At 43.0% G+C, this 18,193-nt stretch overlaps 1 protein-coding gene across 7 annotated transcripts in view; it reads right to left on the minus strand.

Moving 5' to 3' along the window:
* Positions 1-18,193, minus strand: part of GPM6B (glycoprotein M6B) — a 166,676-nt gene that overhangs the window by 45,164 nt on the left and 103,319 nt on the right. The window contains exon 1 of one of the 7 annotated variants that reach the window (XR_010125423.1): positions 1,015-1,402. The exons of 3 other annotated variants lie outside the window; for them this stretch is intronic. Coding sequence is in view for 2 of the 4 variants with exons in the window: in XM_054470724.2 (XP_054326699.1) it covers positions 1,015-1,075 (61 nt within the window). In the remaining 2 variants the exon portion in view is untranslated. Of the gene's footprint in view, positions 1-1,014; positions 1,403-18,193 lie in introns of those variants that run through there. 3 more of the 7 variants (XR_010125424.1, XM_054470724.2, XM_054470727.2) reach the window with 3 other exon arrangements.

An 18,193-nucleotide genomic window follows, 5' to 3' on the forward strand; every position in this document is an offset into this window, starting at 1 on the left:
TGGTTGACTATCAGCAGTTTCATATGGTTCAGCCTGTATCTTTATAAATAAAACGAAGTTTTGTCCCCGTACTGGAGAATTACTCTTTAGTGACTATCAGTGGACGCAAGAGCTGTGAGAAATAACCTTAGCATTTATGACAGTCTATGACTTTGAGTGAGGGAGATAAATTACAATGCAGCGTGATCCATTAACCTAACAGTGGCTGAGCTGATTCTATGGGACATCAAACTTGAAATCAGTCATTATTTAGAAAAAAGAGATTAATTTTAGTTCCTACTTTCTGCCATTTTCTTACTGCAAAAACACTTTATTCCTCCAAAAAGCCATTCTGTATATGAAAATTGTGGTATGTTCTAAGATTCTCTTTAAGAAATAGGACCTTTATCAATTTTCTTCCCCCCAGTCTCCAAGTCATAATTAGCAGAAGATCCCCCGCCCTGCCTTTCCATCAGCACTGAGTGACAGAGCTGATGTCCCCTCTCTGAAGCTCCAACTGTAAATGATTATTACATGTCGTAGTCAGGGCCTGATACAAGAAAGAGCAATCATATTAGAATAAGAAAATTAGAGAATGCCCAAATCACTACAGCATTAGCGGAACCAAAGCAGAATTAACATGCATGCCCCTCCAGTTCCTCCTCAGCATTAGCAGAAAACTACACATTCCATGTTCCTGGAATATAACATGCAGGACACAAGACCTAAGTTATGATTAATTATATTAATAATAAAAGACAGTTTCCCCAATGCATCTGCCCAAGGTGACAAACTATAGACATCCCTCTATGAAATACCACGTCGGTAGAAAGATTTGGAACAGGAATGGATTGAAGAAAGGCTGCTCTATTAATTTAACATCAGCCCACAGGAAAAAAATCAACCCTGAAAGCAAGACCATGCCATAGGGATTGTCTCAGAGCCATTTTAAAAGAGAGACAAAACCCAGCTAACCCTTTTTAAGCACCCCCCAGTGAAAAGCTTTAAACAGGCTATTGTCAGAGCGCTGGGTACCTTTTCTCTCTTGGCTTTGTTCAGTATTTTCCTCGGCTGCAGTTTCCATGGCTGGCTTCATACCATCCACCAAAAATGCTTTTCCCCCTGTTCCCCCCAACACACACTTGTTTTTCCTCCTCTTCCTTTTCTTTTGGACTCCCCTCCGTCTCTTATTTACACCCGTCTGATTGAGAGGCTCTGTTCTTCACTACAGTAGATTACAGTCCCTTCCAAGATGCAAAAGTCTTGTCAGCGTCAATTTCGCTCTGCCTACTGGTCCATAAAGACAGCTGCCAAGGGGCAGGCAGCCATACGTCACCGAGGATCCCAGTTAGAAAACAGCCATTCGGCGCCCAGTGGTGCCTACAGTCTCAATGCGGCTCCGGTGGGAGTTGGGGGTGGGGGGAGCTGGGGGAGAAGGACCTGCTCCCCCCCCAGGCTCTTCCTCCTTGCTCTCTTTCTTAAGATCTCAATCTCGATCTCTCTCTCTCTCTCTCTCTTTCTCCCCACCTCGTTTCTTCTAGCCAAGTACACCCAATGAATGCTAATTAATTCTCCCAGGAAAAAATAGATTTGTGACATCAGAGGAGGGGATGTGAAGGAGAAAGAAAAGAGCCCCCTCCCACCACGTGACTTTGTTGGTCGACAGCAATATATGTCGTCTCTAAGGAGAATGCATGTCTTTGCATAGGCATGACACTTTCTTTCCTGTGTGGCCCCTTTATGATATATCAGTTTATTTCATTTACCCCTCGACCCTGGCAAAACATATTCAAAGGACGTGCCCATAGTCTCTATTTACTTTCTTAAATATTTGTCTTTCATACAATTTCTAGATAAGTACATTGCTTTTTAAAAATATAAATTAAAGAGGGGGAGAAAAATACATTAGAGGGAAGAAAACTCAAACATGGATTTAACAATAGCAATGTAGCAATTTGTTATTAGAACCCACTCCCTTGTCTATAGTTAATATATATGATAGTAAGAGAAACTCAAGCTTAATTTGTAAAAAGGCACCCTTCCTTATTTAAAAATAAGCATAACATGTTCACAAGTATATCTAGCTGACATTTTGATAGTTTCTTGGAATGAAAATCAAAATAGTTTTTTAATCGGATATGGTTATTTCTATATGGAGTTTTACTCATTAGAATTCCTCACTCCAAATCAAAGGGGTGTTTTCAAGAGCTCTCTAAATATTCAACATAAAGGCTAGTATACCAATAATGATGTGCCTTCTTGCATACCCATACCCAGATACCATGAGGCCAACATTCTCAACCCATACCAACATATAAGCCTTTATCATGATTATGAGCCATGTTTCCAAGCATCACTAATTTCTGCACCATTTTTTATGCATTTGGCTGACCAACTGGCCTTCGCCGTCCCTATAAAAAATTAGAGAGACTCAAGTCAAATACAGGGATGACCATTGATAGGATTCCCAGATCATGAACAGTCTGCTAGTTGGTTGGGCTTAACACTTATCTTGGAAGCAAACATAAAGACAAGTTGGAGACCACCCTCTCCTAAAATCACTCTCCTAAGTTTTGACGGTTTCTTGCTCAACTCCTTGAAAAAAAAGTATAAGGTACTGAATCAAAATCTTCCAAAAACCTGATCTTTTAATACCTTGGTTTTAGATAAGCCCTCAAACCTTCTTATATTTAATACTTCTAGCTGTGTTACACTTGAGAAGATTTTGAAAACCAGTTTAGCTTGTTTCAACATTTAATTTTACATCTTGCTTTTCCCTTTACCATTGTCTTAGAAGACCACGCCCACAATCAAATATGTATTCCCTCAAATTAAGGCCCCAACCAATTTTATTGTCTCCTGGTCAGGGGATTGAGAAGTATGGCAGCCTAAAACCACAGACTTTAGAAAAAAGATTCGTTTGTGATATAATTATTTCCATGGGAAAACCCTATGGTGTGTCCTGATAGGATAGTCTTAGACATTTTTTTGCAAAGACTACTTAGGTCCATTCAAATATAGAAAGGTGGCAAGTGTTGGTATGTAACAGGCTTGTTTTCCCAGCAGTTCAAATGAGAATTAAAACCAAAACAAAATTCAATTCAGCACAAAAGAGGACACTGTGATTAGCTGTTATTGGTTTTTAAAGTGTCCAGCAAAATCATTTGATTATAGAACCAGCAGATACTAATAATTTTTTGGCTGTTGCTTAAGAATATTATTTTAATAGTGATGCTGGTGAAAAGGCAGAATATGAAAGACATTCTTAATTTAAGAACAACTCTAGTTCTATATCATTGAGATCAAAACCATTAGACAAAATATTCACACATCCTCCAGTTGATACCTGCATCTACCTTCCGCCTGAAAAACTACATGTAAATGAACAATTCATCACTTTTGCCTTATTCACAACTTCATCATTTTCTTTTCACTAGGATAATGTGTTACAATTCTAGAAATTACCACTATGTCACTTTATAACAGCCTCAAGATCTCACTGATGTTTATGATAAACCATTTGAAAAACAACAATTGTCAAGATGAAGAGAGAAGAGTATTGCTTATTACATTTCTGAGATATGCATCCATTTTTGGCCAGAAAAGTTCTACATGTAGAATGAGTAGGATGGAAAATGTCTTCCAGAGCTGAAAATATTTCTTTGAGCCCCATGCTCTAAGGCAGTCTGGTTGAAGGTAAGAACACTTCTGAAAGCCAAAACAGGAATACAAAATACTGAACAAAACAGATCTATTAGAATGAACATATGAAATTGCTGATATTGACCAAGAAGAACAGCAGTTTCACGTGGTTTGACTTATATGTTTGTAAGTCTCCTGTATAATTGCAGCCAGCTCAGTAAACATGCATGAAGTAACCTCCCTAGTGCCAACATCTACAAGCAGCACAGACATGACAAGTGACGATGCCTGTCTCCAGGTAACCCACAGCTAATGGGACACAGAAAATTCTTCTAAAACAGGGTGCTCCTGCCTGCTACAAGCACTATGGTATCACAACAAAGAAAATGGATGGAGCGGGAAGAGAATTTGAAAAAAGCTTTGCAGAGTTGAGTTGGCTACTGCAGTAATGCTTAGAAACCTGCTGGGTAGGGTAGGGAAGGGAAAGGTAGGAAAGAGGAACGGAAAGAGTTCTAGGAAAAATTGAAGGGCATATGAGAGGAAAAAGAGGGTACTGTCAAAGGGTCAGGAAGTGACTTTTCTGACAGAGGGACTGATGGGAGATGGCTGAGCCAGTAGGTTGGGAACCAGGTAGGTTGAACCCCTTGCTAGCCCTGGAGGCAGTAGGTAGAGATAGAAGGCTCAAGAGCAGAGCTGATAGTGCTTTACAAAGGTCATTCTATTGGTAATGTGGAAGACAGGGTGGGTGGGGTATGATGAGACTAGAGGCTGGCAAACTAGTCAGGAGTCTCCTTAAACAGTACAAGTAAGAGACAGTGTAAACCTGAACTATGGCACGGGGAGGAAGTGAGGACCCAGATGTCATTGGATTGGATCTGTATGAGTAGGGGTGGAGGAGGATTTCAAGGGGAGGCTAGAGTTTCTAGCTTGGGTGAGTGAGGAGATGGTCATGCTGGGAACCAATATGGGGAACCAAAGAGAAGGAAGAAGTTTGGTAGGGGAGATTATCAAGTGTGGTTGAAGGTGCTCTTAGGACATCCTGCAGGGACTAAGAGGCATTCGGGAATATGGCTCCAGAGGAGAGGGGCTGGCCAGAGAGCAGCATCCAGGAGTCTTCAGTGTGGAGGCAGCCCTGGGAGTACAAGAAGCCCAATTCTGCTCAAATGCCATCTTCTCAGGGGACTCTCCCTGACTCTTTTCTAAAATAGCAGCCCTGACATTCCTGGTCCCCTTAATCTGGATTTGAGTTTCATCATAGCTTTAACCATGACTCAACACTGTTATTCACTTATTTGTTCATTACTTCCCATCCTCCTAGAATACAGGCTCCTTACACGCAGAAATTGGTTGTCTTATTCTCCACTGTATTACCAGCTCTTGGAACACTTCTGGGCACATAGTGGGTCCTCCACAAAATCTATTTTAAATGAATGTTAAACAACCAGGCAGAGATACAGATTCCAAGTATGCCAAGATTAGAGCTTAGGGTACACTACCTTTTAAATGTAAAGGTAAAGGAAAAACTTTAAAAAGAGGGTAAAAGAAACAAAGAAGGACAAATTAGAAAACGAGGGAAATAAGACCAAAGTGGAATCATGAAATTCGAGAAAGGTTCTGTGAAGGGCATCAAGTTAACAGTGTAAAATAGTGTCAAATACCATAAAAGGAGGAAAAAGGATGAGGACTGGCAAGCAGAAAGGAGTTTTACCACCAAATAGCCTTTGGAACTTCTGTGAGAAGGCTGAATGATGGGGAAGGATACACCACTTCCCAGTCTCTTTCACGATCACCCTCAAACTAGGAGGCTCCCGCGGTCCAGTTGACACGTTAAACTCATACATAGGGCTTTGGCTGATGCCTGTACATCTTGGCCCTGTTTTTAACCTGGCAAGATCATATTGGATTTTTCTTCTGTGATCTATTAATGATCTTCCCAGATTTGTTCTGTTTCCAAGTATAGTAAATATGCTTTGTGTGTCTGGGATTCAAATCATTGATAGAAATGTTGAACACAACAAGACCAAGGTGAGGGAATCCCATATAGACCTCTATGGACATCGTCCTGGTCAGCTGGCTGGTTCATTCTTTCATTTGTTTGTTCATTCATTCATTTATTCATCCAAGATTCATTAAGCACCTATTATAGGCTAGAAATCGAATCACTTTTTTTTTTCTTTTTCTTTTTTGAGACGGAGTTTTGCTCTTGTTGCCTAGGCTGGAGTGCAATGGCATGATCTTGACTCACTGCAACCTCCGCCTCCCGGGTTCAAGCGATTCTCCTGCCTCAGCCTCCCAAGTAGCTGGGATTACAGGCATGCACCACCACCCTGGCTAATTTTGTATTTTTAGTAGAGACGGGGTTTCTCCACGTTGGTCAGGCTGGTCTTGAGCTCCTGACCTCAAGTGATCCGCCTGCCTCGGCCTCCCAAAGTGCTGGGATTACAGGCATGAGCCATCGTGCCTGACCCGAATCACTATTCTATGCTAATATGACTATGACTGTTCAGTTCATCAAGTTGCAATTCATCAAGTTGCATAATGATATACTGACACATCCTTATCCTAGTCACACAGCTAGCAAAGGCTTTGTCAAATGCCTACTTCCAACTTTCTAGGATGATATTTTAGGTTTCTTCTGGCTTTTGAAGGACTCCTCAGTGGGCAGTCATTAATCAGAAGGAGGGATGTTTCCACATTCTTTCTAACTACTAATACCTCTGCAATTTTGGTGTTTCATGGAACATTTAAGCAACAAGAAACACCCTGGCATAATCCTTCCTCATTGCCCCTCAAAGGAAATCAATACCCAGAACAAGCTCACACCTCCCTCAACAAATTTTCTCTTTTTCTCTTCAAGCCCCATTACACAGCAATTTTTCTTTTTTCTAAATTGTAAATAAATTGTGCTTAAAATAAGTTTGTGTTAAGTGACTCCTATTTTTTTTTTTTTCTTTTTCTGAGACGGAGTCTCGCTCTGTTGCCCAGGCTGGAGTACAGTGGTGCAATCTCGGCTCACTGTAACCTCTGCCTCTCAGGTTCAAGCGATTCTCCTGCTTCAGCCTCCCCAGTCGCTGGGACTACAGGCATGGGGCCACAACGCCCAGCTAATTGTTTTTTGTTTTTTTTTTTTTTGTATTTTTAGTAGAGGCGGGGTTTCACCATATTGGCCAGGCCGTTCTCAAACTCCTGACCTCAGGTGATCTGCCCACCTTGGCTTCCCAAAGTGCTGGGATTACAGACAGGAGCCACCACGCCTGGCCTTGTGACTCCTATTTTCACACTGCTCCCCATGACAAAATCAAAGATGTGTTCTGGTATCAAATACATCGGCCCTCTGTCTACTTGGAGAAAACAGAATGATAAATACAGCAAGAATTCTTAAATAGTAGACAGAAAAGATACTTTTTATATAAAGTAGCAATAATATTCAACATATTAATAGTTCTGTGATGTTAAAAATGCTGCATACATTTAAAAACACAGAAACTGGACACATAGCACGGAGCCAGGAATTTAGAATGTGATTGTCTAGATTTGGGTCCTTTCCATAATCAGAATTTCCCAAAGCTTTATCAATTTGGCAAAGACTTTGTCCTCCATTACCGGAATTAAATTTCTCATTTTTCATCCAATGTGGGTTTTTAAAAAAATATCTTTTGATCCCTTACTCTTTTTAGTTTTTTTCTTCTTGTATTTTCTGAGTACCTCTTGTATATTTGCTATACTTTCCTTTATAGGAAATGACACTGCATAAAGCTAAGAGTTGAAAAGACAAATCAAACTTGTTGGTGTATAGGAAAATGCTTATAAATGGTAAAGCTACGTGAACTATAAGCCATCATTGCTAGTGTTTCTCTTTAATGGTAGAGGTGGAGTGCAGGCAGGTCACTGTCATGAAACTGGCTAACATCGATGACAATGAGCACACACGGAACCTCTGTTAGCCAATCTCTTCTCAACTTAATCACTTGTTTATTTAACGACTGTCAGTATCCTCATTAGGAGCCTCAGGAGCCACCAAAACAGTGATTTTTGAGTTTGGCAAAAGCCAACTTGAGCTGTAATGACCCTTTCTCTCCTGATAAAAACATTCCACTGAACCTCTCTTTTTTTTTTTTTTTTTTTTTTGACAGAGTCCTGATCTGTTGCCCAGGCTGGAGTGCAATGGCATGATCTCGGCTCCCTGCAACCTCTGCCTCTCGAGTTCAAGCGATTCTCCTGCCACAGCCTCCCGAATAGCTGGGACTACAGGCGTGTGCCACCATGCCCAGCTAATTTTTGTATTTTTAGTAGAGAAAGGTTTTTGCCATGTTGGCCAGGCTGGTCTCAAACTCCTGACCTCAAGTGATCCGCCTGCCTCAGCCTCCCAAAGTGCTGCGATTATAGGCATGAGCCACCGCACCCAGCCTCCACTGAACCTCATTTTCAAAAGGAGACCAAGAGAATAAGTTTGGCACCAGCAGGCTGAGGCTTCCTGTGATGGAAACTGGTGCTGCATGAAAAGTTTCAACATACTGGGCTGCCAAGTGGGCACAGCACAGGCAGTACAGCGGCATGAGGTGGCATGTGCCTCCTCAGCACTGGTGTCTACTGCATCTGTCTGTCCCAAAGTCAAGGTCGGTATTGCTGCTCCTCTCCTCGCTCTTAAATCAGGATTGCTCCACCTTGGCACTAGTGATGTTTGGGGCTGGATCATTATTGTGAGGCTGTCCTGGGCATTGTGGATGTGTAACAGCATCCCTGGCCTCTACTCACTAGATGCCAGGAGCACCACCTGTTTTGATGACCTAAAATGTTTCTAAACACTGCCAAGTATCTCCTGGAGGGTAATATCATCCCCAGTTGAGAACCATTGCCTTAGAGCCATCTTTTCTTCCCTAAGCTTCGTCTGGCTATTGTGATATTCTATCAGCAAATGGTTCTCAGGCCTAGCTGTGCACTGGAATCATAGGGGAAGTTTTTAAAATATTGATGCCGGGGCATCACCCCCAGAGATTCTGATTTGACAGATGGGGTTGTGTGGTAGGCATGAGAGCTTTCAAATCTCCCCAGGTAATTCCAATATGCAGCCAACTGCTGGAGGCAGGAGGGAAACAGACAATGTGTGCTACGATGATGGTGACACAATCAGAGCTGTTTTAGGAAAATTATCCAGAGGGCGGCTGGATAGACAGATAGGAGACTGAAGAGGGCAGAGTCAGGGCGACCATACTTGATTAGGGAAGAGGTGGGGACTGCATATTCAGCTGAGGCAGAAATAAAAAGCTGGGTATTAAGGCAAGAGGGAGAGATTCAGGGTTGATCCTGAGACTTTCAGCTTGGATCCCTAAAAGGATAGTGAGTCCCATAGGGAACTGGAGAGATCGGGTGATGTATTGGTTTTCTGGGGCTGCCAGAACAAAGTACCACAAAGTGGGTGGCTTTAAACAACAGAAATTATTCTCTCACAGTTCTGGAGGTGAGAAGTCCAAAGTCAAGGTGTGGGCGGGGCCATGTTTTCCATGTTTTTTCTGAATGCTCTAGGGGAAGATCCTTCTTTCAGCCTGCAATCCTGACGTTCCTTGGCTTGCAGATGCATCACTCCATCTCTGCCTCTGTCATCACATGGTGTCCTCTCTGTGTGTCTATGTCTGTGTCTCTTCTTATAAGGACACCAGTCACACTGGACTGGGGCCTACCTTCATTGAGTATGACCTCATCTTAACTCGATTATGCCTACAAAGACCCTACTTCCAAATAAGGCCACATTCATAGGTAGCAGGAGTTAGGACTTCAACATATTTTTTGAGGGGGGTGGGGGACACAATTCTACCCACACCAGATAAGGAGAGTGAGAAGGACTATCAAGTTTGGAAGCCATGTGGGTGGTGTCTGTGCAGCTGCTCAACCTAAGCAGAGTTTGGAAATGAAGACTTGAGCATTACCATCAGCAGAGAGGAACCTATTATCATCACAGGAGTGGGTGGGATGCCAAGGCAGAAGGTACAGAGGAGAAAACCTTTCAGGTGCCTCCTAATTCAGGGGATCTCTAGTGGGAGAACCACCCTCGAAGGACGCACAAGATGTTGGCAAAGATCCAGGACAGGGCCCTGTCACAGAGGAGGAGGGAATTTTAAGAAGGAGGGGGTGTCCCCACAGTCAAGGCAACCAGAAGGCGAGGACTTGGCAAAGGCCACTGAAATGGAAAATTCCGATGTCCTTGCCAGCATCAGTGCAAAGCCTGGAATGGAAACCACTTTCCAGGGGGGCTACAGAAGTTCGGTTGGGAAGTGAAGAAGAGGAAGCAGGGGCAGCCCACTTTCTAAAGAAATTTGGTAGTGAGGGGAAGGCCAGAGAAAGATGCAGGCAGCTTAAGGAGAAAAACAGTCAGGAAGAGAGGCCCAAACATGTCTTATGCTTGAAAAGGCAGTGACGGCCACTGAAAGACAGGTTTCAAAAGATGCCCGTGAAGATGGACAGATGATGAATGGAGATCACAGGAGAGGAAGAGGGCCGGCTGTGCGTGGCAGGATGTGATGCTTTTCCTTCTGAAATGGAAGTGAGGAAGAGGAAATAGAGGGAAAAGGAAAAGTCATCCAACTCCAAGATTTAAGGAATTTCATCTTAGAAGAGGTGGTAGGGATGGAGAGGTTAAAAGGGCAACCTGTCCAGTATTGAGAAGGGTACATTTGTGTCTTGATTTAGTTCACCTCATAGCCCTAAGAAGGAGAAAGCATCAGCTCTGTTTTATGGGTGACAAAACGGAAGGCGCGATGATCCTGGGTCTTAGTGAGGTAGGTGGATTGCCCTGAGTCTAGACTGCCCGGGGACCTGAGTGGGGCTGAGTTTCCAGGGGCACAGAGACCCTAGGGAGGTAGAGTGAAGGAGACAAGGAATATATCCTTACCTTATGTCTCACCACCCTGAGGGGAATGGGCCCCAACATGACAGAGCCACACTGAAGAAACAAAGCCAAAATGGGAAATGAGGACCAAATGATGGGTTTTTAAACTAGCTTTAAGAAAGTTTCTGGCTGGATACAGTGTGGCTCATGCCTGTAATCCCAGCGCTTTGGGAGGTCAAGGCAGAAGGATTGCTTGAGCCTAGGAGTTCAAGACCAGCCTGGGCAACATAGCAAGACCCTGTCTCTATTAAAATACATACATACATATATACATACAAGATAGCCAAGTGTAGTGGGGCACACCTATAGTTCCAGTTACTCAGAAGGCTGATGTGAGAAGATCGCATGAGCCCAGGAGTTGGAGGCTGCAGTGAGCTATGATCACACTACTGCACTCCAGCCTGTGTGACAGAGTGAGACCCTTTTTTTTTTTTTTTTTAAAGGAAAGCTTCTATTTCTTCCTGTGTACACAAGGCATACATCAGGAGACAGACAGCTGATCTACTGACAACATGCTTCCTAATTATTACATCCCATGGGGCACTTGGATTCTCTCATTAAGCGTGGCACAATGAGCATTCCCTGTGAGGGCCCCCAATTAACTCATCTACCCAGCATGTTCCAGCCAACATGAACAAGGGCCAGCCTTCCAGACTCCTCTTTGTTAGCTGTTTAACCACCGTTATTGGAATCCCGGTCATGTTTCTGGAGCAGTTGCTTCTTGGTTCAGCAGAAACCACTGGGGCTGGGTTATTCTCTCACCCAGAGAGTCCGTAACTCAACCACAAAGCTGGGGGAACCCGGGGTGCTCTGCTGAGGATTTGCCTTATATCATCTGCCAAAATCCCATTCGCACTCTCTCCCCATCTCCCCAGCTCCAAGTCCCCTCCTGAAAGGCAGGGGCTAAAGTCCATCTCCTTTAGAAAGCCTCCTTGGTGAACTACCACTTCCTTTTTTTTTTTTTTCTTTTAGAGTCCAGGTCTCACTTTATCACCCAGGCTGGGGTGCAGTGGTGCGATCATGCATCACTGCAGCCTCAAACTCCTGGGCTCAAGCCATCTGCTTGTCTCAGCCTCCCAAATAGCTGGCATTACAGGTGTGACCACGCCCAGCCCATTTCCCCCTTCTTAGCATTCTAACTCACCCCGCTGTCTCTCAATTATAAATGCAAGCCTCACTGGATGGCAGCTCCCTGTACTGAAAGGACACTCATCTGCCTTGACCTTCCTCCCACCCAGGTTGGAGTCAAAGGCTTGTGCCAACTTGGATGAGGCCTAACCTTCAATACTGTGCCACCATGGAAAGCTTCCCAAGGTAGGCGGATCTCAACACCTTCAGCCTGCTTTGCTAAAGGAAGACAGACATTACCAAATTGAAGGTTAAATCACAGGACACTTGGGCTGTAAAAATTCTCACAACAGAAGTTGGAAAATTATGGGATAAGTGCAGAAGTAGCGATAAAGATGACGTGACTTCTTTAAGAACCCTTCTGAGAACTCAGGGTGGCTTAGGGAAGCCTTCACGCCTTGATGCTGTTTCAGCCACTCCCTGCCTTCAACATGCAGGAGTTGACGTCATCTTTCCCTGAAATAGAGTCAATGTGTGGATTAATGAGTTTCTACCTGTCGGGCTGCCAGGAAAGGTGCTTTCTCAGGCAGGCACACAGATGCCCACATACCTCTTGGGGAACCAGACCCCTTCAAATCCACCTCTCCTACAGTGCTCATGTCACACTGATCTGAGCAACAGAAAGCATCCAACAAACCCAGGGGTTGGTTATATTTTTCTAATCTTTGTACATGCTCCTCTGCAACTATCACCAACTGTTATGGTTTGAACGTATCCCCAAATTTCATGTGTTGGAAACTTAATCCCCAATGTGGCAGTACTGAAAAGTGAGTCCTTTAAGAGGTGATCGGGTCATGATAATTTATTAATCATTCATGATTAATAAATTAATGTGTTAATGGATGAATGGATTATCATGGGAGGGTACTGGTGGTTTTATAAGAAGAGGAAGAGAGACCTGAGCTAGCATACTCAGCCCCCTTGCCATGTGATGCTCTGTACCGCCTTGGGACTGTCCCCATCAGCAAGAAGACCCTCACCAGATGCAGCCCCCCGGACCTTGCACTTCTCAAAACAATTTTTTTTTCTTTGTAAGTTTCCCAATTTCAGGTATCTTGTTATAAGCAACAGGAAAATGACTAACACGCAAAGTCATCACACAAAGAAACTGTGAGTGCCAGCTATCAGGGATACTTGGCGAGTTCCTTTCAAGTGGTTTGTTTTTATTTGCTACAGGCCAAGGTGCTGGCTGTATGAGGAACCCATGGACTGGGCTCAACGCTGTGTCCAGAGGACCCACTGCACCCACATGAGATGTGACAGTAGCTCAGGAGGAATGGACAGAAGCCAACACTCAAAGCTGAGGGTCTCCTCAGCACCAGCACTACTACAATAACTTTAACCCAAGTTCTTTCATTTTTGCTTTTATGACAGTATTGAGAGTTGGGCATCACCATCCCCCTTGCATGGATGAAGAAACGAAGACCAAAGGAAGCTGCACATGGACTTGGCCAAGGTGGTCAAGAAGCTGGTCAGAAGCTGAGCTGAACCTTGACTCAGGCCATTGGATGCCAGAGTCGGGAAACCAAGAGTCAGGCAGCAATGATGGCAGGAACGAAAGCTCAATAAGGCCCCAGGTGACTAGGTGATCAGCAGCATCAACTGTTCAACTCAGAGATTCCAGGTCACCACCAAAGCTTCACTCAGAATGGCTCTTCCATCACTTGCAACTATCTCCCCAAAACCTAGTAATCTGGAGTTTCCCTTCAAACTCTGATAAAACATGGGGCCACACACTTCCACAACTCAGTAAGGCTCTCATGTCTGCATCCCTGTCCAGCATCCCTGCCAGCCCCACTCCAATGCTTACCAGCCTTATGATACCATGTGACCTTCCTGAGTTTCAGCTTCATTGTCTACCAAAAGGACTCATAAGAGAACTTCCCCCATAAGGCTATTGTTAGGAGTGTAATACTGCATGCAGCACCTCAGCACGATACCTCCTACATGACACTTACAAAATGCTATTTCTATTTTCAAAGTCCTTTATGCTCCCACCACCATCATACAGGTCCTAGGGAGAGGTAGAGAGAGGAAAGACTAGCTGGTGATTTCACGCCCTTCTAGATCTTTCCCTGACCCTGAAAAGTTCATTTCTGTGCCCTTGCCTGGCCTGGATTTCTAGGGGCACTCCCCACTCCACCCGGTCCCACCCCAGACCTGTGCTCTGTCCTCAAATTGTAGCATGGTCCTCCCTGAGGAGGTCCAGTTTGGATGTGATACCTGAGATTGACTAAGCTGCAAATAAATAAAAGGAACTGAGACGAATAAGATAATGGAATTAAAAAAGACATGCCTTCAAGGGTACTCTTTCAACAACGGACTAAATTGTTTTCTGGAATCTGTAGGATATTGCTAACACCTGGGTACTCAAGTCCAAATTAAATCTGCCCTGAATTTTTATTTTTAAAGCACAGTGGAATTTCTTTCTTCATGTCAGAGAATTGCGCAAGCAGGGTCAGCTTCAGGGGCATGTGATGTGCACAGAGCCTTGCCCTCAGAACGGCCTGAAGCTTGGTTTAATACTCTGATGGCACTGTCTTGAAATTCTTAATCATTTTATCTTCGAACCTGTGTTTTCAAGTGAAGTCCAACGGGACCATGTTGCACGCATGTGAGCAGAGGAGCTATGTGTTCCTTGCCACCTCATTTGCATACCACATTCATGATGTCCCATGAGCTCAGAATTCTGGTGAATCCCCGGTGCATGGGGAGTTCAATAAGGACTCAAAGTCCGTAAAAGGTAAGCATGTTCCGTCTATGACTAAGTAAGCACTGGTGTGAACAGTCCTAAAGCTCACACTTTCTGTTCTAAGCTCAACTTGCTTCAAATGCAGAAAAAAGGTACTGGAGTTCTAAGAAACATGAATGACCAAGGAACCCAGCCATATCCTTCCTTACTCCTGTTATTTCCCTGTATTGGCCAAGCACTTAAACTGAAAATAATCCAGAAGGAAAAGGAAAGATAGGGCAACCGAGTTCCTTTTTCTTTCAGTTCTTCCTTACTTAATAGCAAGCCACAGGGAGGGAGTGTTGAGGATGTGCTAATATCAATAAGTAAAATCAAAACAGTTGAGTTAGCTTTGTGTAGCATTTCCACTGTTCTAGTTAGTATAAAATACATGTATGTACTAGCTACAAAATACAAATTGTGTGTCAGTGATCTCATATACATGGCAAATGGTCTTATACTTGCATCTAAAATTTGCACTGTGCAATTGAAGGATGGTTGGTAAGATTCACACTAATAATTTAAAATGACATTAAGAATGACATTAAGTTGCAAACAAAAATGTCTTGACAAATCGAGAGAGAAACTGGAAGAAAGGGAAACGTTTTTATTTTAGTATCGTGAATGGCCCTTTTTTCCTGCCTTTTGAACAACTGGCCTGCATTTTCATTTTGTACTTGGCTCTGCAAGTTCAGAAGCTGGCCGCTCACTGCAAGGCCTGATCCAGTAAATTGTCACTGCAAGGGAAAGGGGGCAGGGGTCGCTGTGGCCATGTGGTGGCACGCTAATGCAATTTCAGTGGGATTAAGAGTGTATGTGATGATTCTATAGGAGTCTGTTCTTTTGCTGCTGTGGCAGGTCACTGGTACCTTCCCCTTACTGGCTCAACGACATTTCATAAATAAGCTATGAATACTATAGCACAAGGCAGGCACAGGCTTACAGTCCAATATATGGTGAGTAAAGGGATGTAGAAGAGCTCAGTACACACACACACACAGAGAAATGGCTTGGGGGACCCACATGGAAACTGGTTTACTTACAATCAGGCCCTGTCTAAACATTTAGGGTCTCAAAAATCTATTGAGATGGTTGGCTCTGATGGTTGGGATGGGAATTAGGAGGTCTGGGTTCTAAGGTTCTAATCTTGGCTCTGTCACTTGCCAGTCACGAGGCCATGGACAAGATGCTTATAGAGCTTGTCCTGGCTCTAAGATACGCTAGGTCTTAAGTGACCAGTTCAGCAGGATGGTTATAAGGAAAAAAGAACATCAGGCAGGAAGCCCTACAACCCAGCAGGCATGGCCCTAGCTCCATCACCACTCCTATTGACCTAAGCCATCCTCTGACTGTGCAGGTCAAGTGACTATGCACCTGCTCTTACTGACCTCTAAACATCACCCAACCCTGGGATAGATTCCACTGGGCTCCTGGCGTTCTTTGGGGCAAGACGTCAAAACTGTTTCTTTGAAAGTATGTGGTGCAATTAAGTTTTTCTCAGCGTTGATCTTACTAACCTGTGCCCTTCAACCTCTCAAAGCAGTTACACTGAAATTATTATCTTCAGATTGCTAAGAGCAAAAAATGAAAAGACAAACCAATAAAACCATTATAAAGATATTTTATAATAAAATTCAGCCTCTGTTATCTGCTTGGAGATGTATTTTAGAAACAAAATGGATAAAATTTAGTGCTATCAAATATACAAAAATTGAAAAACCGAACTTAATATTCGAATGTATTTCCCCACCCCCAACAGAAATCTGATAGAGAGTTTTAAGATTGGTTAAGATCTTTTTATGAACTGGGGATTACAATTTGTTAATATAATTAAAACAATATATGTACTTTTTACAATTAAAAAAAAACAGGCTATTGATAGACTAGGAGGAATATATTTGCCAGCCCTCTAACTGGCAGGGTGGATTCAGGTGATCTGAGTGAGCATGTAGTTGTCACCTTCCTTTGACTCTACTGCAAGTGTGACTTTCATGAAGCTACCTACTCAGATGAAGGGAGATGAACATCTTAGACCCAGCAGCCTCACACCAGGTGATTCTGAGATACATCAAAGACTGAAAACCATTAATTTACAGAAGAGCGTGACTATCCGACACGCAGTTAGACAAAATATTTGAAATTTACCAACACGTGGCTTGTTGGAGTATCTGAAATTTACTTTCTGATGTTAGCATTCTTGCTTTTGCTAGTTCAGGAAAGTACCCAGGACTTATATAAGCCAACGGCCCTCAGACTAAAGTCTACAGAAAACCAGTGCCTTGTTGGGTCAGCTGCTTGGGTGGTCCAGGGTTGGTATAAAACACAAACTGCACAAAAATTGGAGCTATTTCATTTGGTCTATTGCTGATGATAATTCACACTAAGACAAGGCCACACATTTTAAAATATATTCACATTATTCAAATGCAATCTTTTGTTCAATTGTCTCATCTGTTTATCTTCTAGGATGGAAATTAGAAGTAGGATGAAGTCATTTAGGTCCTTTAATCCACTAAATAGTCAGTGGCCTTTGAAAATTGAAAAGCATTGGGACAACTTGAAATAATGATCCCTGCCAGGTCAAACATAAAATATCCTATTGGGTAGAAAGGGCAACCAATGAAGAGTAAATCTCAGTGATCTCATGGAATCTACCAATAATATTTTAAGTCATTAAAAAGCACACAATGTTTTCATAGCATAGAATCTGCAGATTCAGAGCATCTCAGAGGAAAGGTCAAAATCTGAGGAACAGTTGGGCTTGGTGGCTCAGGCCTGTAGTCTTAGCTACTCAAGAGCTGAGCCAAGAGGATCACTTGAGCCCAGGAGTTTGAGGTTATAGTGAGTTATGATCTTTGCTTCTTTGTGAGCTGTCTGACATTCAGCATTCCCTAAAAATCTGTGTATGACGCTGACATTCATACAGCAGATGACAAATATCCACTCACATTAACCCATAATAACTTAAGGGATGGGCAGTTTTAATTTATCCTGTAATTGTACATTCATAATTTCTACATCAATGACATACTGTATTGCCGAAACAAATGTATTTTCTATTTTTAGATAGGATTACTAGATCAAGTAAATGCTATTGTCTATGCTGACCTCACAAGCTATTTGATAAAACCTCTTTCCACATATTTGAGAATAAGATAGTACAATGTTAGCAACATACTGGTACCTTTAAAAATTGTGTCAGCCAGGCACTGTGGCTCACTCCTGTAATCCCAGCACTTTGGGAGGCTGAGGTGGGAGGATCTCTTGAGCCCAGAAGTTCGAGCCCAGCCTGGGCAACAGAGCAAGACTCTATCTCTTAAAAAAAAAAAAAAAAAAAAAAAAAAAAACTAGAAAAAAATTTAGCTAGGCTTGGTGGCATGCATCTGTAGTCCTACTCAGGAGGCTGAGGGGTGAGGATCTCTTGAACCCAGGAGTTTAAGGCTGCAGTTAGCCATGATCACACTATTGCACTCCAGCCTGGGTGATAGAGAGAGACTCTATTAAAAAACAAAAACAAAACTGTGTTCATCTGTGCTTTCAACGTACAAACAATTTGAGGTCAGTTAGTCATACACTCAAGTGGAATCAGAACGGGCTAACGTGCTTTCTAAGTGGTAACTAAGTGATGGCTTTCAATTCAGAGAGGAAGGTTTGGGCCTTGTCTTTGGTTCATGCCATGAAAGTGACAATGTCACCCAGGGCCCTGAAAGGGCAGGCTATGTACCTTCATTTTACCACAAAGGCATTTAAGATGAAGGCACTGGAGTCAAACAACCTAGGATTTCTTCCCAGAAACTACAACGAGAAGAATTTTGTTCAATTCTTCTGAT

Source organism: Pongo pygmaeus, chromosome X, assembly GCF_028885625.2.
Source record: "Pongo pygmaeus isolate AG05252 chromosome X, NHGRI_mPonPyg2-v2.0_pri, whole genome shotgun sequence".
In the NCBI taxonomy this organism is placed as follows: Eukaryota; Metazoa; Chordata; class Mammalia; order Primates; family Hominidae; genus Pongo; species Pongo pygmaeus.